The sequence below is a fragment of the Cucurbita maxima genome, unplaced genomic scaffold, assembly GCF_002738345.1.
Source record: "Cucurbita maxima cultivar Rimu unplaced genomic scaffold, Cmax_1.0 Cma_Scf00019, whole genome shotgun sequence".
In the NCBI taxonomy this organism is placed as follows: Eukaryota; Viridiplantae; Streptophyta; class Magnoliopsida; order Cucurbitales; family Cucurbitaceae; genus Cucurbita; species Cucurbita maxima.
Window position 1 is genome coordinate 3,480,220 of NW_019272035.1, and position 22,926 is coordinate 3,503,145.

At 35.8% G+C, this 22,926-nt stretch overlaps 2 protein-coding genes across 3 annotated transcripts; both read right to left on the minus strand.

The window, feature by feature from the left end:
• Positions 1–258: 258 nt before the first annotated feature.
• LOC111493615 (transmembrane emp24 domain-containing protein p24delta9-like) lies at positions 259–3,941 on the minus strand. The gene is made up of 4 exons (XM_023143376.1): positions 3,580–3,941; positions 3,218–3,427; positions 783–859; positions 259–632 (listed from the first exon to the last, which is right to left on the minus strand). Exons 1-4 carry the CDS (start codon positions 3,787–3,789, stop codon positions 488–490), a joined length of 642 nt encoding a protein of 213 aa, XP_022999144.1. The 5' UTR covers positions 3,790–3,941; the 3' UTR covers positions 259–487.
• A 4,242-nt stretch (positions 3,942–8,183) lies between these two features.
• Positions 8,184–21,854, minus strand: LOC111493614. Of its 2 annotated transcripts, XM_023143375.1 has the most exons (13): positions 21,677–21,854; positions 21,318–21,548; positions 20,896–20,993; positions 17,898–17,940; positions 13,706–13,767; positions 13,547–13,603; positions 11,586–11,621; positions 11,428–11,505; positions 10,634–10,700; positions 10,493–10,555; positions 9,250–9,353; positions 8,986–9,096; positions 8,184–8,402 (listed from the first exon to the last, which is right to left on the minus strand). In XM_023143375.1, exons 1-12 carry the CDS (start codon positions 21,714–21,716, stop codon positions 9,001–9,003), a joined length of 975 nt encoding a protein of 324 aa, XP_022999143.1. In that variant the 5' UTR covers positions 21,717–21,854; the 3' UTR covers positions 8,184–8,402; positions 8,986–9,000. The 2 variants fall into 2 exon arrangements, with proteins under 2 accessions (XP_022999143.1, XP_022999142.1); XM_023143374.1 differs by lacking the exon at positions 8,184–8,402 and having other exon boundaries at positions 8,758–9,096; positions 21,677–21,853.
• Between the last annotated feature and the right edge of the window lie 1,072 nt (positions 21,855–22,926).

The window sequence follows — 22,926 nt, forward strand, 5'->3', positions numbered from 1 at the left end:
GGGATATTTTGATCATTTTACCCATAATTCTTAGTTTGGCCTCTAAACGCGTTCCAATAACTTATGAAGTCATCCATAATGTATATGGCTATCTTTCAATAAACCAGACGTAAAACATATTTTATAATGATAACTAACATATTTTATGTTAGTTATAGTAGTTGAAAGTTCACGACACTAACCGAAAACATTAATTTTTGAAACCCTTAGGAACAAAAATGTTGGACTTGGAAACACAATAAAAACCAAAAGCTGTTAAAATATACAATGAAAAAGGTAGGGGTATTAAAAATTAGGCATAATTGTATCATACAAATATATTCTGTGTAAGTTCTATTGATTTTAACAGTGAGTTTTTGAATCGTCTATATGTGGCTAATGAATGCTACGGCCTTGTTTTCTCTGTGCCTTCAGCTAAGCTACCGCTGCTGCTCTCACATAACACAATAAGAAGAGGCTCATTTGGTTTAGAACAAAAAAGGAAAAATCAAATGAGCTTCTTTTTGTGGAAAAAGGTCTTGAGGTGCCAAATTTGCAAACCCGCCACTGATGAGCAAACGAAAAGCGAAAGAAAACTCAACCGCGCCATCTTCGTGTTCGTACTTGCGTTCAGATCTTGCATTTCTTCCTCCCTGCCATCATACATTGTTCAAAATTTCATTTCAGGCCAACACAGAACAAAAACCACGAGTAAGGCTGTCGACGTCAATTGGGATCGGGATTGAGTAATACCAATTCCGTAAACAGAGTGAGAGAGAGAGATATAGCTTTGTTCCGTTTACCTTTCACGGAGATAATACATCTCTTCTTGAATAGAATTGGCAGTTTCAAACAACTTCTGCAGCTCAAATTCCATAGCCTGTGCACGAGATTTGGGAAAATAATCCGAACAACGTATTTCAGCAATTTATTAGAATTGAAAATACAAACAACATGTGTGCCATAAGATCTGTGTCGTTCAACCAAAATTATGAAAGCAGTCATTGAAGCAACAACATCAGCATCACTGACCACCGTCAGTGGTCAGCCCTTCATTGTGTTTTAAATACAAATTTGAAGTTACAAGTTCATAGCGTTTTAATAGTCTTTTATAGTAATTTGACATTTGTAAAAGCATTTTAGTGCAACACAAATCAAACCAATAAACTTACACTTTTAAGTTTATCTTCCTAACTTCATTTTTGTATTTCAATTTTTGTTTCTTCCAACTCCCTATCGAACAAGCCTCTCCTCAACTCTAGATTCCAGTTACCAACACTCGGGTTCCAACCTTATTCAACAATCGATCGTGTCCGAAATTATGAAAAATTAAGGGAATGGTCACCCTAACCAGATGTCATCCCAAAAAGGATTTCACTACAAAAACCTCACCTTATACCCAATATTAAGCTAAAACAATTTGTTGAGCTTTGTAATCTCCTTTCATGGGCTGGAAGACCCTTTCCAGTTTTTGTATTTTAACTGACACCCCTAGCTACTGTCAGCACCTTTCCACAAAAACAATCCGAACGCTTTTCAAATGTTCTTAGATACAGCAATAGGGATTCTGAAAATGGACTATTTGAACAAAGTTGAATCTAGATTTGTCTAATGCAAGCAAACAATAGTAAATAGTGTAGGACTTTAATAGCAAAAATAATGGTGCCCGGGCTCTTTATGAATTGTAAAAGTTTGTTCTTAAGAGAGAATCAGCAATAAGATTGTTAGTACCAAGGAGAAAGAATACCGAGAAAACTTGGCGAGTGAAAATTGTGTTCGGGAGGCTGACTCGTGCTCTCCACTACAGCCATTGTTAATGTATCTAGCTGGTATCAAAGACTAGGAAGATGAATCATCCCTTCAACCTAATTATATGACTTCTTTCAAACAACGAAGAACAGTGGCTCTAAATTTAGAGGGAATGCAGATCTTGAGTGGCAAAAGGGAAAGAAAAAGTTGAGTCGTCCTATTGATTTAAAGATCTTATTTTTATACTGGAAAGAGAAGGCTAAGACATCCCGAACTAGACCTTGTTGGCAAGATGAGCTTGGAGGTAACAAAGGGGATCAAAGAAAGAAGCTTCATAGTAAGATAAGCACAAGGATCCATGGGAAGAAGAACTTGAACTTGGGTTGTTTTCTTGTTCTTTTTTAACAATGAGAGGAAATCTAGAATTGACCACAATCCCTGGCCAAATGTTGCCAACCCCAAACCTCTTTTTGAGCCGTCAACAATCCTAAGGGAGGGAAATGAAGCCTCGGACATTATGTTGGAGAGATAGGTGCCTAATGCCACGGTCATGCTTGTCCAAGAGGTGTTGCCTGTGGCCGCGTGTTGGATGTCTCGATCATGCTTGTCCATGGTTGCATGCCCGATCCAAACCCTTTTTACTTGCTTTCATGTCAGATAGGTCTTTAATATTCTTGTTATGTCACCAAAATCATGTCTACACCCACCAGGACTAAAATGCCCCAAAATGTACTACTAGGGATGTGACTAGTCATCAATTTTTCCTACCCGAGATATATGCTATCAAAGCTGTGATAATTGCTTATTCACTTTTAGCCTATAACATTGCTTTTTAAAAAATTGTTTCCAACGTATTGTCTCACTCACGTTTTATAAAACATCTCTCTCAAACATGACTCGAGAATCAAGTATATACCAATATTGTTCGTGAAGTCCGAATCTCACACGGCTGACTTGTTTGCCAAGTTAGAACAAGTGTGACACAATCGTTATCCACGACCATAAAAGTGCGACTGTGACACCTAGTTGAGCAGATTCCCTACCTCTTTTGCTAACTCTAGTTCCAAAGACATGAACCGAAAGAAGCCGGGGACGAACAACTAGATTTGAAATTCCCCACTACAATGCTTCAACTATTCTTGACATTTGCTAATTCCACAAAAGAAACATCATTCGGTTGAGCATAGATTAAGAAGAAGGATAACAAAACAACTGTGTGGTTGAACGAAGTCAACGATTGCTTGGAGTTTGCGACTTCAAAGGAACTCTAGGTTGTTCAATGAAAAAGAATGCCTAGACAGGAAGATATTACCAATGCAAGCAAAGAACAGTTAATTCCTCAAATCCAGAGAATCAAAGCTTCACAAAGAATTGAAATGTCGAATAATAACGCCAATCAAAATCCTCCAAAACTAGCAAAAGGTGAAAGCAGAAGCCATCAAAAGGAACGAAGTTGAATCTAGATTTGTCAACACAATCAAAAACTTACTTCGACATCGCCCTTCTTAGCAACACTGGACCATTGCTTGGCAGCCACACCCGTCCTCCAATCGAAATCCACCGTTAATGTTACTTGAGGCTTGTGATCAGGAACCCAAAAGCAGGTCATGAAATCACCCCCTTCCCCAGCAACGAACGCGAATTGCCCCGATTCAACCTTGTCGGAATAGTGGAAGGTATTCCCAGTAGTCGAAGTCACCTACAGATTCCAAAACCCTAAATCAAGCATCACTCATCGATCAAAAGCCATATAAAAAAAAAAAAAAAAAAAAAAAAAAANCTCATCGATCAAAAGCCATAAAAAAAAAAAAAAAAAAAAAAAATCAAGAAATCCTCCCAAAAAAACTATACCCTAACAACAAGCTTGCGATCATCAGTCAAAGGCTGGGCTTCGTTGGGATTGACAACGTGATACTTCCCGACAGTCACGGCGTTCTGCTTAATGTCCTCGGAGATGCATTTGGTGTGGCCGGACTGCAAGTCGAATCGAAGAGATTCCGATCCAGAAGAAAGAAATCCGATGAGTAGGAGGAGCTGAAAAGCGGCGAAGGACGGAACCATTTTTTGAAAATGGAAGAAAATTTTGAATGGCAAGTAGAACAGAGGTAGAGAGAGATTCGGGATAGTGTGACTTGAAGGAGAAAGAACACCGGAGAGAATTCAACGGCGGCCAACGAAAATGTAAAAAAGAAAACAAATAAAAATAATAATAATTATTACGTATTACAAAAACAAACAAAAACGTCAAAATTAAATTGACATTACCGTTGGCTGAGACACGTCCTATTTCTTCCGCCTCTGACTGACACGTGTTTAACCAAACAATGTTTGTATTGCATTTTACCATTGTGCCCCTCCTCCATTTTTCTTTTGTTTTTTTTTTTTTTTTTAAATCTCATTTTGGTAAGTCAACGTAATTGAATCTTGGTTTGACTTTAAATTGTCACGACTCAATTGTCGAAAGTTTATTGGATTGTCGATAAGATTTTTTGGGTTTAAAACATAAATACAAAAAAAAAAATTATGGATTTGAATAAATTGGACAAATATATATATAAAACATTAAATTAGTTGAAAATATGTTATAGCTCTATTTGTCACCTGCTCTAGATTCGCTCGCATCCTTGATTAGTTCCTTTTTGTCACTTACAAAATATGAGTCTAAGCATGAGACTCTTAATCATGTTTATGGCAATGATAGGGTATCACACTCTTTTCTTGTTTAATGTCGTGAGAACTTAGGTCCTTATAAAAAGAACCATGGTTATGATCTAAGGACCTCAACTTGGATCTTGATCCTTGTCCTAGTTTCTTATCCTTAGTTCTTGGTTCTTGTTCTTCTTTATTATTCTCTAAGATAGTCTCCCTAGGATTTACAATACAAAACATAAACCGAATAACTCGTGTTCAGGGCTTCATGCATTCCAAGTGACATATCAAGGCTTCATGTGTTCCAAGCAATGTAGTTTGAACCTATATCCAATGTTTCATGCGTTCCCTACGAATACAACTGAAAACCTACACTCAAAGCTTCTTATGTTCAAGGCTTCTTACACTCCAAGTGAAACAGTCTGAAAACATATGCCCAAGGCTTCATACATTCCAAGTGATATAGTCTAAATACCTATGTTCAAGGTGATAAGAATCATAGTGTTCCAAATGTTAAATCTAAACTTGTTACACGATCCAAGGACAAGAAGATTGAACAAACATTTATTCTTCATCTACAAAATTGGATAGGCTCGGTTCAACCATTATTTCATGTGTCACAAGCTTATTCAATTGAAGAAAGACTATTTGGTGCTTCAAAAATGAATATTTGCACAATTGAAGTAGCAGATGAAGTTGCTATAAATTGCACTCGATTCAGAAGTTATTAGAAAACTTCATTTATTAATTTTAATTTCACAATTCTTGGAGTGGGAAAAATGTGGGAAGTTATTTGTCAAATTGACTTCTTTGTAAATTTAAGGGGGAGTGGGGGTAAATTATGACCTGTAACTACTTTAGTGGGGTTTGAAGAATTGAAAGTTTGTTTTATTGAGAGTATAAATACCTACAAACTAGTATGTAAAAAGTAGATTTTGATGAATGAAAATTCAGCTCTCAAATTGAAACTTCCCCTTAGAAATTCAAGCATCATTTATAAGTTTCATGTCATTTTTGTGGTAGATTGCATATGAGTAATCTAATAAAGCTTTGATCAAGTTCGATTGTGGAGTGACTCAATTTAGAACAAGGTTTCAAATCTTGCTTATAAATCTTTGATCTTAAGAGTTAATCTAATTCTAGCATTTATCTCTTGGTTGATCCGAATTTTGCATAAGTAGGTGTTAATTTCTTTGATTCAAGGGTTCTTGCTTCAACAAAAGCTTAAATCGTTGGGCTGAGGATTAGGGTTACCTTATCCCAAGGCTTCTTACTTTACAAGCAATGTAGTTCAAAACGTGCGTCTAAGGCTTCTTAAATTCCAAGCGATGCAAACTGAAAACCTACATCTAAGGCTTCATGTGTTCCAAGCGATGTAGTCCAAGTTAAACATGTTGTATCGTGGGAGGTTTAGGGGTTCTTAGGTTCTAAATATAAGGACTTTGGTCCTTGTTTTGAGTGGTACATAGCAGTCTTCATGTCTTTTAGTGAACTTAGGGCTCGTGTTGTGATATGAACCAAGAGACATCAATCATACAAGATACTTCAATGAAGATGTGAAGAAAATATTGTTAAAATTATCAAAAGATATTTCAATTCATGTCACATTGAAGAATAATGAAGTTTTATGTTATAAATTTTGGGTAGATTACAATTTAGAGTTATTGTATTTCATTGATGTATTTTAAGACTTTTTATTTACTATAAGTTACAATTACATAATGATTAATTATGACCATTAAGTATGAATTTTACAACTCTTGTAATGACTTTAATAGTTTCATTTTGAGGCTATATAAAGCCATGTATGTTGTATGTGTAAGAGACTTGAAAAATATAGTAAAAAGAAGCATTTGTGCTCTTCTTTAGCCAATGACTAAGTTTCTTTGCAATTCTATGTACTTTAGGTTGCATGTAGAATCATTCAAGCTCGACATGATCAATCTTGCTTGTGGAGTGATTCGAATCTCAAGCAAGTGTTTTTGCCTTGAGATATTTGATCAACAAGAATCATTCAAGCTAGACATGATCGATCTTGCTTGTGGAGTAATTCGAATCTCAAACAATGTTCTTGCTTTGAGACATTCGATCAACAAGGTAATCCGAATCTTACTCCCCTTGTAGTGGTTTCTTATCTTATCATATTGTATTTTTTCTTGATTCTTGTCCTTGGAGCGTTTTCTTAATTTCATGGGTTCTTGCTCCAAGGGTTATTCTTAAGGCACAATCATGACATAACTCTCATCATAAATTCTTAAGCCCTAATCAAATTTCATGAACATTTCATAATAACATGCATAATTCATTCCTGACATCTTAAAGATTAAAATATATTCCTTCAAGTTCTAGAAAGATCATGAATTTTTGTTAGGGCTTTAGGGTAGTTTCATCATTTTTCTTAAGCCTTCGCTTATACCCAAACTTGGTTTTGGTTCTAAATTTGATTCAAACACCTTGAAATTTTAGGTAAACCTTGTGTTCTTATAGATAAATGTTTCTTAAGATCTTGAATTATTTGGAGGTTGTTTGGATGATGAATATCCTAAGAAAGTTTTAGAGGCATTTTGATCATTTTGTCCTTAGTTCTTGGTTGAGTCCCTCAACGCAATCCAATGATTTTGGAGTTTAATTGGTTCATAAACTAACCCTTAGGCATGGTAGGGGCATTTTTTATCATTTTGTACTTATCCTCGATTTAGTCCCCGAACAAACCCCTATGATCACCAAAATTTATACATTTTCTTAACATGTCATATTAAGCCTTCTATTAATAATTCATGCACAACGGAGGGCATATGATGGGTTATTGTAAAGTGATTCAAATGTCAAGCAAAAGGCTTGATTTAGGTCCTTAACTCATGGTTCTTAGCTTAATTCTTTCGTAACCCTTTAAATCTTACTTGCTTAAAGTTCATAAAAAAAATTCACAAGATTCCTACAAGTATAATTGAGAAAAAGTCCAAAATAACTACATACCTTGTTGATGTTTGGGTACTTTTTTCTCGGGATTTCAATGTCCAAATGAAAGTTCATCCTTGAGTCTATTTTTAGGAACCCAAACAATTTCATGAAATTCAGTCTAGAAGGGCCCAATTTAAAGAAAATATGAAATTTCTCCGATTTTGAATTGGTGTATTGAACGGTTCATGTCATCGTCTTCTTCCTCAAAATAATGAGTTTGATAAAATTTTATATTTTAAATCCTTTTAACCTTAACCCAATCATTTCGAGATTTTGTTAAATATTTTATTAAAAAAAATGAAAATGTACCGAATAGACACACAATCACTTTTTGATGTTTCGAAAAGTATTTTCTCTTGATGTGAATTTTCAATATTTTTGAAAAAAGATTTCATAATTTTTTTTCAAACTTTGAAAAGGATAATCGGTAATTTGAACAACATTCTTCACAACTTCCTTCAAATTTATATTGTATGATTTATATGCCGTAACGAAATTTATGCGTATAAGATTACAACATTCTTTACAACTTCCTTTTAAGTTATCACATATTTCTGTTGTGATATGAAAATACCCGGGTTCGAAAAGTGTTTTGACCTTCTAAATTCTTTCATTAATTTTCTTCTCATTACCTCCATGACAATAGTCATCTACACACCAGAAGCACTGAAACTCTCCTTGAATCTAAGTGCCTAATAAAGAGTATGATTTCCTTGACTTTCTTTATACCCACAATCTTTCATAACCTTTATGGATCTTCTTCCAAGCCATGCCCCTGGTGATTGTTTTAGTCCGTACGAAACCTGTCTCAATTGGTATATTGAAACTCTTGAGCTTTCAAATCGTAGAAGAATGCTCGGGTAGATTTCCTCATCTAAATTGCCATGAAAAAAAATGCATTCTTCACATCATATTGTGAGAGTTTCCAATTTAAGTTGGCAACCAAAGATAACAATATTCTCGTGGGATTCACCTTTACCACTAAAATAAATACCTCCAAGTAATTTATACCTAAGCTACGATCTTGTCTTGTACATTTCCAATGTTCCAATCACACCTTATACAGGCGATGGAATAGATTTGTTGGATTTAACACTTGCGGTGGAGTGGATGATCGACAGTTATGAACGCTATGAGTAAAACTTAATCACAACGAATGATCACCAACTATTGAGTCCCGAAGATGTTGAAAGCTATGAACACTGTGAGTGAAACTTAATCATGGTGGATCATCGATAGTTATGGAGGCTTCACCGGTTGAGTCAAGATTTGGTTCTAATTAAATTTTTCAGAATAAAAAAGCTTTGATACCATGTTACAAGTATAAACTAAATCTCTACCTACTGGGAAACAATAAATATAAATAAATCTCCAAACACTAACTAATGTCAACTATTTCTTTTATTTAACACAAATATGTTTGAAGTAAATGATAGCAATTACACAAATAAGCCTTAAATCAAGTCATTCTTTCACCCCAAACAAACACCATTGTGCATCAAAGTAAGGAGATTCTTGATGAGTCCAATTTCAAAAAATGGCACCAAGTAAATTCCAATAACCAGACAGAGGTATATCTGGCGCAGTAATCTCCCACAGTATTTTAAGGAGTAGATGATAGACAAAGGGATATTCCAGTGGAAGTACCTGATTGTGGGGGCTTTATCCTGAAAATCGAATGACCGTTCCAAGCCAATCATCTGGAATTTTGCCTCGGATTTCCCCACTTAGAGCTCTCAACGAATGGACTGTTGCTGCCTGCACCAAGCGCCACATAAATAAACATTATATAACCTTAAATGGAATTCGTCCAACCAAAAAATACAAAAAAAAAAAAAAAAAAAAAATCACCTTTACAATGTACACTTCAATNAAAAAAAAAAAAAAAAAAAAAAAAAAAAAAAAATTCACCTTTACAATGTACACTTCAATACCAAGCTTTGCAATCATTGCCGCCTCTGATATCTTAGTCACCATTCCCCCAGTTGTATCATGCGCGGCTACACTTATCTCAACTATCCATCACAAATAAAAAACACAAAAACAACTGTCAGGTTGTTTCTCCCAAAAATGTCACTTTGTATATTCAGTCTTGCGGGTAGTCCTTCAGGGTATTCCTAGTGAAAGGGCAATTAACCTCTCTTTACTTTTTCTGGGCTCACTTAACCATTTTAGCATCCCTAGATGTATTCCTTCTTTTCATCGTAATAAGTAGGAGGGGCGAAAGTATCAACTGATTCACTTTTCTCTTTTTTATCTTTGTTTTCGTTAATAAAGAAGATTATTCTTAGTCTTAGAAAGAAAGGTATGATTCTGTCGTTCAAAGGCCGTCCTTTTTCCCTGAAGATCTATTTAACGATCTCATACAAGTATGTCTAGATTTGGTTGAAAGGTGCGTCCCCTGGACTCTTAAGATTCCTTATGAATCTTAGACTGGACTTCGGTGTCTACTGAAATGGTCATTGTCACCGTCACCGTCACCTGTTAAGGATTCGGCATTCGGTGTATCGAGTGCTAAAAAAACTCCCTTCCACCTGGAGCTCTTCACAATCTCCTTGTAGGATAAGACTTCTTTGTTTGGAGCTGATGGTAACAGTTCCAGCTCGAGTAAGAACTCTAGACTATGACCATTTTCAGCCGAATGCAAAGAGTGGGCCTCTCAATACATTCTGCCTTTGTTTTGTCAGTGTTCGTGTCAACTTGCACCTACCTCAAATAATCTAATGGGACAATCATGATCTTATTACATTTGATTACTAAGAAAACTCGTAGGATATTACATCTTAAAGAGACAATCACCCTAGGAAGAAGTTTCTATCCTTCTCATGGCGAGGGGTAATATTAGGAATTAATTTTATAATTAGAATTCCTAAAAATTTCAATAGCGTGGGGAAAATTTAAACATTAAATACATAGGAATAATATAAATAGCGTGGAGAGAATTTTCAGGGATCTTAGCACAAGAGTATATGATCATCGTTGCATATTAATAACAAGGGAAGCCAAATTTGAAGAAATTGTTCTAAAAATACAGGTCATTAACACAGGTAACAATGGTTTAAACAAAAGAAACAAAAAGCATAAACTAACCGACAAAAAAGCTACACAAATATGTCTCATAACTATGCAGTGAAGTAAAAAACAATATTCTAACCTTCTTTGTTACCGTTAGGCAGTATAGGTCGTATAACAGACCAACGACCATATCCATCCACAGCTGCAGCATTGAAGAATTAGTCAGTTCTTAAAATTCTGCAATTTAAGATTAAGGTAAGAGGATGTTTTATTAACTTACCAATCTCTCTTAAAAGGACTGCATCAGGTTCGGTTGGAGGACGATCATAGACACCTAAAACATCTGTCTTCAATCTACGTTAAGTGGAACACTTACAATAGAAATATACCTACACGTAAGATGTGATATCCCACATCAGTTGGGGAGGAGAACAAATGATTCTTATAAGGGTGTGAAAATCTCTCCTTAGCAGACCCGTTCTAAAAACATTGAGGAGAAACCCGAAAGGGAAAGCCCAAAGTGGACAATATCTGTTAGCCGTGGGCTTGGGCCGTTACAAATGGTATCAAAGCCACACACCGAGCGATGTGCCAGTGAGGAGGCTATTCCCCAAAGGGGAGTAGACATGAGGCGGTGTGCCAGTAAGGACGCTGGCCCCAAAGGGGGGTGGATTTGGCGGGGGTCCCACATCGATTGGATAAAGGAACGAGTGCCAACGAGAACGCTGGGCCCTGAAGGGGGTGGATTGTGATATCCCACGTCAGTTGGGAAGTAGACGAAACATCCTTTAAAATGGTATGAAAACCTCTCCCTAGCAGACGCGTTTTAAAAACGTTGAGGGGAAGTCCGAAAGGGAAAGCCCAAAGAGAACCATATCTGCCAGCGGACTTGAGCTGTTACATAAGATTAGAAAGATTAGAAAGATAGAACAATTCTATGAAACCAGGTTAACTCTATTATAAAGCATCTGTCTGATAGTGCATTCATAAACAGAATTCAGGTTAGTTAACTTCTATGGTGGAGCTGTATCTAACGTGCATGGAATTATATCATTTTTGAAGTCGTAAGGATACGAGGAACACAACATAATCAGGCTTCAGATTCTCGGCAAGATGTCGTATTATTACATCTCCACTTAATATTGTGCAACCCTAGTAAAGAAGTGGAAAAGTCAGTCAAGTAAATTAACAGTTAACCAAGTGATGAAATTTTGAAAGAAAAGAGAGCAAACCAGGGAATCGTCAAAAACGGCATCTCCATGCAGAACCTAAGCAAAACGTTATAGTTGTGACGTTATTATCTAGTTTAACGGGAAAACAGTATGTTATGATGGGAGTGGCCCAACAAGCCAGAGACAAAGTAAAAGAATAATGCGCATAAGCATAACAGACATGTAAAGTGAAGATACACACATTGTGACTACGCAGGGTGAGAAACCACAATATCCATACCCCCCCTCCCCCAATTTATCTTTCTAAGAACGAATTTTACTTCCTTGGTTAACTTTAAACTGTGAAAACCAAGAGAAAAAACCTATAATTCTTAGCTATTTCAAACCAAGGCTTTCTCTCGCTTTACCTATAGGCATGAGAGTCTTCCAACCATTCAATCCACTTCATAGATGCTAGAAATAACCCTTCTCCCAAAGCCTCTTCTTCTTGTGTGTGGACCTCCACAACTACTTTAGGAGAAGTGTTACTTCTTTCCTCGAAAGCCAAAAACCAAGGCCCCCATAATGATAATTGAGGTTTTGCACCAATCCACCAGGTGACTTCAAGCCTGATAACTACCCCCATTCCAAAAGAAGTTCCTAGCCAACTAATCTTATCTTGCAGTGACCCCTTTAGGAGCTTTGAGGATTCAAAAATAATAGAGAAGGACTATTGGACAAGGGTGAGATTTCCTCCTTTTCACACCTGAGGTAGTTCTCCAAAGGATTTCGTTCTAAATTTTGCACCCGAAGGGATGCCGAGGCAAGACAACTGTAAGGAATCATTTTTACACCCCATTTTCTCAGCGTGAAACAACAACTCACCCCCCGATATCGATCCCAATAAGGACCATTTTGTTCAAATTTAGGGAAAGACCAGAGGTATGAAGAAAAATATCAATTATTGATCACCAATTATGAAGAAAGTCGTCTTGGTTTAGAAATTTTGTTTCTTCCAACATTGAAACCCTTGAGAATATTTTTCTGACACCCAAACTGAATCAACTGACTAAAATTCATGGCTTTATGCTTTTGCTTATGGGATAATTTTGCTTTTATCTCTCCTTTTGGTGCCTTGTTCATCAGCAAGTCTAAAGGAATTTACCAACATTGGAGAACCAAAATTAAGAATTGTGTTAAGCCATGAATATTCTGCCTTTTATTGTGTTTAGATAGCTTTCTATCTATTGGTTTCTTTCAATAAGAGTGATCTTGCACTCTGAAGCTGGGTATCTTCTTCGAATTTTTACTCTAATCAAAGTCTTCTAGATGTTCGTTTCTTCTACTAGTAGCTTGGTGCAGCTATTGCAGCTTGAAGGGAGTAGCTTGGAGTTCTTTGGCTTGGTGTTTAATTTTCAATGTTTTGTTTTTGGCCCTCTTACTATTTGGAGAATTGTTCATTATTTGGTTGTTAAATCTCCTTTTTACACCCTTTTGGAGTTTGTCCTTGAACATTTTTCCATCTTTTTATCTATAATGAAAAGTTTATCACGGCTCTGTCAAAAAAGGGAGTATGGGTCTTGATCGTGGTGGACCAACTCACAAACAAAAAGAAAGATGCAAATTTCTTGCACTGAGACCATCCATATTTCTTAAATGGGATACCAATCGTGAAATAGAACCATCAAGGTGAGTTTAGAGGGTATGCTTCACTTTGAGGGGACGTAATATGGTATATATGTAAGTAGGTACAGAATGATACAATGTGTTCTCCAATATTTCTTTCACATTGTCGTAACAAAAACAAATCTATGTTAGAGACAACAAGTCTCTGGCATTCAAGAATATAATCTGTTTTGAAAGCATCAAATTGAATCAAATCACAAGTACTTGAGATGATGATAAAAATATCATTTCATCTCATCAATGAAATTATACCTTATCCAAAAAAATAAAAAGTGAGAGAGAGAATCATAAAAAATAATCAACCAAGGAAATCTATCATCAATCATGAAACATCAATGCTAAAATATGAACCTTACAGGAACAAAACCGGAGTTAATAGCCTTAGACACCCCATGTAAATCAACTGCATCCATCTGGAAGAAAAAGAACATTAAACTATAAATTGAATGATATGCAAAGGAAACGATTGCAAAGTTAAATTTCAAGAATACATTCTTCTAAAATGGCTCACTAACATTCCTTTCACAAGTGGACCATCCACATGAAAATGGAGACATTCCAACAGATGGAATACCCTCTGCAAAGAAAACCCAAACAAGGTTCACTAAAATATTTGACAATTTCCATGTATGGTGTTGAATTCAACATACCGATAACGTTAAGCATTCAGTTAAACAAATAAATAAACTTATAGAAAGATGTGTATACATCCATGTATGCGTGTGTTTGTTGTTTTGCGTACAACGAACCAACAAATCCTTGCTTATTTTATTTGATTAAATCATTTCTTCCATGTTTGTTAGGTTCCTCCCGTTGGGTCTTGCCTCACATCTACTATCGAAAAGCCCATTACGTTCATCTTTAAGAAAAAAAAAAAAAGAAAAAAAAAGGAGGAACCAGTGGTGTCCAACACAAGGATTAAAGAAATAAGAGCATACATATGTGAATGTGATGCTGAGAGAAAATAACTGTTGGGCCTATACCATTACCTATTAGCTTAAACTTTTAGGCAATGTCAATACCTCCCCATTTCATATTATCATCCATGTGTTGAGCTTTGTGCTAATATCCAATCTCACACATGAGAAGGATAGTTGAACATATATTGAAAGATCAAATCTATTATATCCCATTAGTTTGAACGGTTTTCAGTCTAGTGATAATTCAATTTTTTTTTTTTTTTTTTAAACAAGGAAACATATTCCATTCATTCTTTTTTTTTTATATCCACGAGTATCTGAACAAACTTGCACATGCCTCGACAAATTTAATGGGCTATCCGCATGAATCCTACTAGATTTGGTTGACAAGAAAACTTATAGGAACTCATTGGATATTAAATCAAGGAAACATATTTCATTGATGTATGAAATGAGAAAAGGAGTAAAAGAAAAACTACAAACACCAAAAGGTGGATTACAAGAAAGTTCAACTATTCATAGTTAAAGTAGAAAGGCTACAAACTCTGAATGGATGTATAAATTAACACAATAAAGTGCATTAAATACGACCAAATCCATAAAGTTATCACAATTGTTGAAGATCCAGCCGTTTCTCTCCCACAAAATGGTTCAAAAGAAAGTATGGTTGATAGCAACGCATCGAGTTTTCCTACCTCCTATGAAGGGATGTCCCACAAAAATAGAGGCAAAAATGTGAAAACTAGTTCCCTGAAAAACCAAATTCCATCCAAAAGCTTCAAGCATCAAGTTCCTGTATGGGTTGCAAAAGAACAACGACCAAAAAGATGACAGAAAGATTCAGCATTTGCACTACACATAACACACCAAGCAGGCGATTTGTTGTATTCTATTAACCGACCCCACATTGGCAAAGCTCCCAAAGAAAAAAATTAGTTCTCATTCGGTATGAATCCTTCCATATGAAAGAATAAAGATTGTTTGTTGTTGGCCCTTTTGGCATGAATTAAATCCTCAGTTAATGAACGAACAAAAAAATTCTTCGTAGAATCGAGTGGCCAAAGCCAACAATCCTTTTCATCCTTTAAAGTGACAGAAGAAAGCACATTAGAATGACCATCCCACCCCAGTATTTTCTCATCTGTGAGATTTCGTCAAAGGCTCAAATCCCATGCAAGATGTGTGGTATTAAAAAATCAGCTATAGTACCACTAGGCCACAAGGTCAGCCAATATAATCTCAGATAGAATAATGCTGGAATACCGCCAAAAAGCCACAATTCATTCCAGAGAGATGTATTAAGATCATTTCCAATCCTTCTTTGAATGTGATCTTGAACCAAGCAAATAGTAAAACAGATGAATCTCCAATGCGCTTTAGAATGCCCTCTAAGGATGGGAATGGGCCATGTATAAACAGCCTCTGTAGGATAATATTTAGCCTAAATAAGCTTGCTCCAAAGGACATTTTCTTCATGTAAGAACAGTGAAATCCATTTTGCAAGGGGAGTATCATTTCTATGCTATATATTACCAATTCTAAGACTGTCAATGATTAAATCCTTAGATACAAGGTAACAAACAAAAAAATAGGGAGGTTAACTAATCCCTTATTTAATGGGATTACACAAATATTCCTTAACTTAAGGCTAGGATTTACACGAATATAAGTATGGCCATTCCTTTGACACTTCTCGTTAAGGTGAGGAACAAATATCATCTATTTCCAGCTTGGATACTAACTCATGAAACATTGAGCTATAAATTTTTATTGTTAGTAAATCAGCCCTTTGAAGCTGCGAGGGCACATAACTAATGCGAAGTATCCTCTTCTCCACTTTCTCCTTGATGAAATGTCGATCCGTTTCAATATGTTTTGTCCTATTATGCTACATAGAATTATGTCCAATGTTGACAGTTGATTGTTGTCATAGTATAACTTTATAAACTTTCTCCTTTAATCCATTAGTCATCAAGGATTATCTTCAACCATAAAAGCTCACATAGTCCTTGCAATAGCTCAAAACTCCAATTCAACAAGTGACCTAGCCACTACATTTTACTTTTTACTCCTCCATGACACAAAATTACCTCTGAGAAAAGTACAATGCCCCATCGTAGATTTTTTGAACATTATTGATCCGACATAGTTAGCATTTTTGTAACCTTCCAATTGAAGGGAATTGTTTCATTTATATAAGATTCCTTTACCTGAAGTCCCTTTCAGGTAATGTAACACTCAATATGTTGCCTAAAAAGGTTCTGGTCAATCTTGCATTACACTTACTGAGCATACTATGTCAAGATGAGTGTGAGCTAGATATATAAAACATCACACTAGCATCTAGTACATCTCTCAATTCATCATAGATTCTTCTTTTTACTTCTAATTTTTGATGTCAATCTATTGGCGTTGGTGAGCTTATATCCATTTTTCCCTATTTTCATCAATAAATTCATCACATATTTCTATTGTTGTATAAAAATAGCTTGAGCTAAGTACGCCACTTCAATGTTGAGAAAGTACTTCATTCTTCCAGGTTCTTTGATCTCAAATTCTGCCATCAATTTCCTAACTTCAATCTTTTCATATTCATTTTTTCCAGTGATATTATGTCATCAACATACACTAAAAGCATTGTAACCCCCCTTGATTTTGAGTGCTTGATACTTAAAACATAGGGATAAGGTTTAATTGAAGTCATCTCTAGCATTGTCAGTTGGGTTTGAATTATTGAGTGAAAGGCAGAAATAATAGTACCAACGCCAGATTTTTGTTTGAGAAGAAATAGTCATGTAATCCAAGTGCAGTCATCAATTAATGTGAGAAACCAAAGAGGACCAAAAATATTTGGAATAGTAGAGGGTCCTCATATATTACTATGAATCAAATGAAAAGTCGTAGAGCTTTTATTTTGATGGATAGGAAAAGATACACGTGTATGTTTGGCAAATTCACATGTGTCAGAATGAACCTCAAAAACTTGAAATCCATGAAACAACTCTAGAACATAATTTTCAGGACTCCCCAATCATGATTCTGTGAGCCTCCCCAATTTCCCCATTTGCAGTTGAGAGTTTTTTCGTTCAACTTCCGACAACTCTCCTTGGCATGTTACGATTTTGGTTATCTTCGCTCTATTTCCTAAGTGTTGGATGTCATAAAGGTTTTTCAGTCAATGGTTATCGCCCACGTGAAGTAGCTCTTTGGTGGTGGAGCTAGGGGTGAGTGGGTTTCCATGGATTGGAGATCATTGGCCACGAGAAAACTAGGAGGTAGGGGTGGAGAGAGGGTAGAGAAAATTCATGGTGAGCAAAATAAAGTTAGGATTACGAGAATGTTTTGTGATGATTCAATATTTACGTGCCCAGTTTTTATTTTTCAAATCATTCTTCAAGTATACATCATGTCGTGATTGACTTTTACAGTTTTGGATATAGTTTTGGCATGAGTAATAGATTTAATTCTTAAGGAGACGTCAAGGAAATTTTCTAATTTCTTTATTACTAGCTTTCAATCCAGTACACTATAAATTACATATTTATTTGGAAAATGACTTTATTTTAAAGTAAAAATACTTTCTTTTGCTTCCATAGAATTGTATCTTGAAAGTAATTGTAAACAAAGTTGGTCGTTACATAAGAAGCCCAAATGATATCATTATAGCATGTATGAACCATGTTGCAGCGAAAACCAAAATGAAGTAAGGTTGTATATGAATGATGTGATGTAAATAGAGACAGAGACAGAAAAATTAAGATACGGAGACAAGCAAACCAAAAAATACCTCTCGCCAAGGCTCTAACAATTTGAAGATTGAGCAAAGTGACCTGACATATAAGAAATGTGAAAAGTATCGGTACTAAACAAATTTGAAGCTTAAGGATAGTATTCAAAAGTTTAGCCTCATACCCAAAAATAAATAAAATAAAAACTAGAGTTCACTGTGTTTTATTTTATAACAAATTTAATGAAGATAAATGGTGTACAAACGACCGCAAAGTTAAACAAAGGAGTAAATGAGGAATTACATAAGTATTGGGACTGAAGAGACAAAAAATATATGAAAAGAAAATATCATCCCACAGATGACCCGTCCATTCCTTCTCATCCTAAAAAATTAATTTATTCCACTCTAACCAAATGCCTGGACAAAAGCATTGCAAAACCATTGGTACCAGCAATGACTTGGGAAACCTATAGTTTGGAAAATGTTAAATCATCAATCAACCCAAAGTTAAAGCAATAGGATGGGTTACCATAAATTTAATTATATCAATACTTAAATACTCCCTTTACTTGTAGGCTCAGAATTTTTTTAAAAGGCCAAACAAGTGGAAACCAATATTGATTTGGGAGAAAATAACATTACTTGTGTAACGGCCCAAGCCCACAGCTAGCAGATATTGTCCTCTTTGGGCTTTCTCTCAAGGTTTTTAAAACGCGTCTACTAGGGAAAGGTTTCCACACCATTATAAAGGGTGTTTTGTTCTCCTCCCCAATTGATGTGGGATCTCACAATCCACCCCCCTTCAGGGCCTAGTGTCCTCGCTGGCACTCGTTCCTTTCTCCAATCGATGTAGAACCCCCACCAAATCCACCCCCTTTAGGGCCCAGCGTCCTTACTGGCACACTGCCTTGTGTCTACCCCCCTTCGGGGAACAGCCTCCTTGTTGGCACATCGCCTAGTGTCTGGCTCTAATACCATTTGTAATGACTCAAGCCCACCGCTAGCAGGTATTGTCCTCTTTGGGCTTTCCTTTTCGGGCTTCCCCTCAAGGTTTTTAAAACGCGTCTGCTAGGGAGAGGTTTTCACACCCTTATAAAGGGTGTTTCGTTTTCCTCCCCAACCGATGTGGGATCTCACATCATGAGCTTGAACACAAGATTTCCTGGTTAGATACCATGTTAAATCACTAATGAACTCCAAAGGAAAGTTGATGGGATGGTTTACGAAAAAATTAATTATATCAATACTTTAATAGAAAAGTGGCAAGGATCCAAGCCATAACCTCCAACAAATTGAACTAGAGTGGAAGCAGTGAAACCCTCCCAAAATTTTCTACATAGGAATTCCAATTGGGGTTGAGAGGAGACGGGCGTTACATTTCTGAACCTTGTCAATCATGTTGAGGCCGCTAGACTAGAGACCAGTGTAAAACCTTGCATTTCTTAGGCAAAGGTTACTTTCAGAGGGAATTGAAAAATTAAATCAGAGAAGTCTCCTTTCATTAATAGTAGCAAAAAGCAATTTGAATGCAAACAAGTCCACTCTAATTAATCCTATACACTCCTTGATCATTAAGACCATACAGAAATATTGTATTAAAATAATCAATAGAGTTTCACTCTTTCAAATCCTATCCAGGAATGGTCTTCTGAGCATTGTATGCCACCCATTAACTTGCCTATCCCACAGATACACATTCTTCTGCATGGAGATGGCATAAAGTCTGTCAAGCAACCTTTGAATCTTATATTGTCACGTCTATCATGAGCCAAAATAATATTTTGTGGCCATCTCGAGTTTTAATTGAAGAAAATTGGTGGAAGACATCTTCAAGCTTAATTATCTTGGTCCTTCTAGAGCTATTGAAAGTTAAAATTACATAAACCAAGGGCCAGCCATTCTCAAAAGCCAAATATGTTCCATGTAGGACCCTTCTCCATACAGTGTGAAACCGTTGGCTACAAGAGGATATATCTATTGCTGAAAAAAGTAGAGCAACCAAATCAATCGAGAGTTCTAGACTTGAGCTTAACTCAAACAATGATAATATTAGTAAGATTAGTATCGTAGTAATAAAAAAATAGGGAAAACTGAAACTTTTTCAGTATCCTTAGAAACATTTTTACCATACTAATATTTAAAGACAAATTAGTTTAATTAAAAACATTGTAACAGCTCAGGCCCACCGCTAGCAAATATTGTCCTCTTTGGGCTTTCCCTTTCAAGCTTTCTCTCAAGGTTTTTAAAACACGTCTGCTAAGGAGAGGTTTCCACACCCTTATAAAGGGTGTTTCGTTCTCCTCCCCAACCCATGTGAGAACTAACAAACATACTAGTCTTCAAGAGTTCAAATCAAGGCAAATTTAGCAGTATTATGATTTTAAGACACTTGATGACTTCTTGTTCAACCACGAGTCAACACTGAATCTAAAGTGTAGTAAGTAACACGAAGAACTTGCACTAAGCTTTCCTATTTGCTTAAAGCACTTGCAACCACTTGATTTGACCAACTGTTTCTTATTTCTACTTCTTTTTCTTTCTTGTTGCAAGATCTCTCCTCAACATGAAAACATTTGCCTAAGTCAGCACAGAACCCCAGTCGATTCCAATTAAGACTTGAGAAATCATTTAAAATTAGAGTTTCTAGACACTGGAAGATATCAATCAACTAAAATTAAACTTTAAACTAAAATCCAAAATAGTCTAGCCTTTGTTTTGTTTTTGCATCACCAAGTTTACATTATTCGTTCCCCAACAGGGCACTTTTCAAGTTGCCTGTCCTTTCTTTCTTTTCTTCTTCCATCCCAAGGTGGTTGTGGGAAAGTTCACGACCAAGATTTATAAAAGGGCAGTATAAGGAAACAATATGCAATTGGAACAATAAGACTACCAAAATGTACATAATTTCTTCAAGATATATAGGTTCTTTCAGCCAGAAGAAGTGATGCCAGAACTGATACAGGTTCAAGTACTCAATGAGCACATTTGGTTGTCAAAACAATAACAAGAAAGTAGAAAAATCAATTAAAGAAATGTACAACACATGTTAACTTACGGATATACGTGTGGCAACAAATCCAGCCTTGACTAAGGATCTATCAAGTCCTCCTTTATGGACCCCTGATTTACTTGCCTGAAAATGTCCAAAAGAACCTGAAGCAACCATACAGAACCATAACCCTCTGTGTTTGTAGCAGAACTAACAGGTATCGTCTTTAAACTTTCATGCATTTATATCTTGATCCTTACCATCAGTTCTCATCCTTTCAAGCTAGTTCCATAAAAATAAAAATCTATTGCGTGAATTTACTAGAACATTGTCCATTTTTACTAAAACTTCCCTTTTCAATTTCATCAAATTACGCATTGGGAGAAACATTCAATAGTCAATTTGTACATTGATAGTGCATAGTTTATGCGAATGAAGATTGATATTACCAGATCAAATAAGTATCTCGTGAATGACCTAGAACTTACCAGCTCCATGGACAACTATAAAGGGACTCGCAAGGCCAAGTTCATGTTCTCCGAAATCATCTGCAGGACACGCAATATCGGATTTTCCAGGCTGCTTGCTCCAATCCATTCCAATAGTATTTTCAGAAGAAGAGCCACTAACCATAGTTTTCCTCAGATGTGACGACACCGTCGCCAAATTTTCTTCGTGTATCGTTTCCAATTCATTTTTGGAAGTAATAGCCGCACCTCCTGGATTAACATGAAAAGTATTAATGCGATGCACAAAACAACAGGCACATGAGAAAATCATACGGAAACTAAGCAAAAAAAGAAAATCGATGAAATTGTTCTTGAGCTACAAATTATTGCATTCAGACCCAGTTTTACGATGCAGCGGAGTGGTTTGGTTAGATCCATAACTTTGAAAAAATTGTCGGAGACCGGGTGCGATTCGTTCCCCTCCTTAATTTTGCTTAAATGACGAAGTCTTCACTGGTCGGATCCATGTCGAAGCTAAGTTGATATCATATATTCGCGGGTTTTTCCCAACAAAAAGTTATGTATTATTGTACTTGTTAAGTCCTTTACTTTGGATTATTTAATTTTAGTTTTTTGTACGTTTAATAAATTTTAAATTTAATCCTTCAAAATGAATTTTTATGAAAATTAATTAAAATAATAACAACAATAATTTTATAATGTTTTGTATCGTTCTATAATGTATTCTTATACACTATAGAACGATATAAATTCTTATGCACGATAGGATAAGTTATGTCTATTGATATAATTATTACAACCAAGTCGATCTTTCACGAGTTACTCATATTTATAGTTAGGTCAAAAGTTCGTTTTACCTCTTCCATAATTACATTTTTCACCTTAAATATCACTCATCTTTTAATGAACAATTTGTTTATGATTCAATTATAAACCAAGTCTGTAATAACCAAAAAAAAAAAAAAAAAAATTGTCCCACTTTAGTTAGATTGAAAAAATGGGGAGATTCCATGGTAAAAAGGAGGTCCCTTTTTTCCTTTCATCCCACTTGAACGGTTCGAACTAGTCGGATAATATATTTTTGACAGTTTCAGGCCAACATTTTGGTTGATCTGGTTTGGTCTGATACGCTCGGATTCTTTCTTACATAAACCATATCATAACTTATCATGTCTTTGCACTTGATAATTCACATCATGCACATATCAATCATATCATATATAATAACAGTCACATAACATAAATCGAACGTGCCTTCAACATATCATATCATAACATATCAAATCATGAACATATCAATTTAGTGCATACAACATAATATTCACGTATCATAATATATATATATATATGTATATATATATATATATATATATATATTTCAAATAAAATATAAAAGATCGAAAGTACGCAGACCAAATCGACACTCATAAACGACCCTCAAGTGGCAATGCAGCTCTCAAACGCTCCCCCCACCTCAAGCGGCAGTAAGTGAAGACCTGAAAAAGAAATCTAAAATGCGGTGAGTAAAAAAGCACTCGGTAGGCAGCCAGCCGACTTGTAGGCTCTCTTCGCATCCAATTCTGGTAGGTTTCCATGGGCTTTTTCCTAGGCTCTAAGAAGTTCGAGC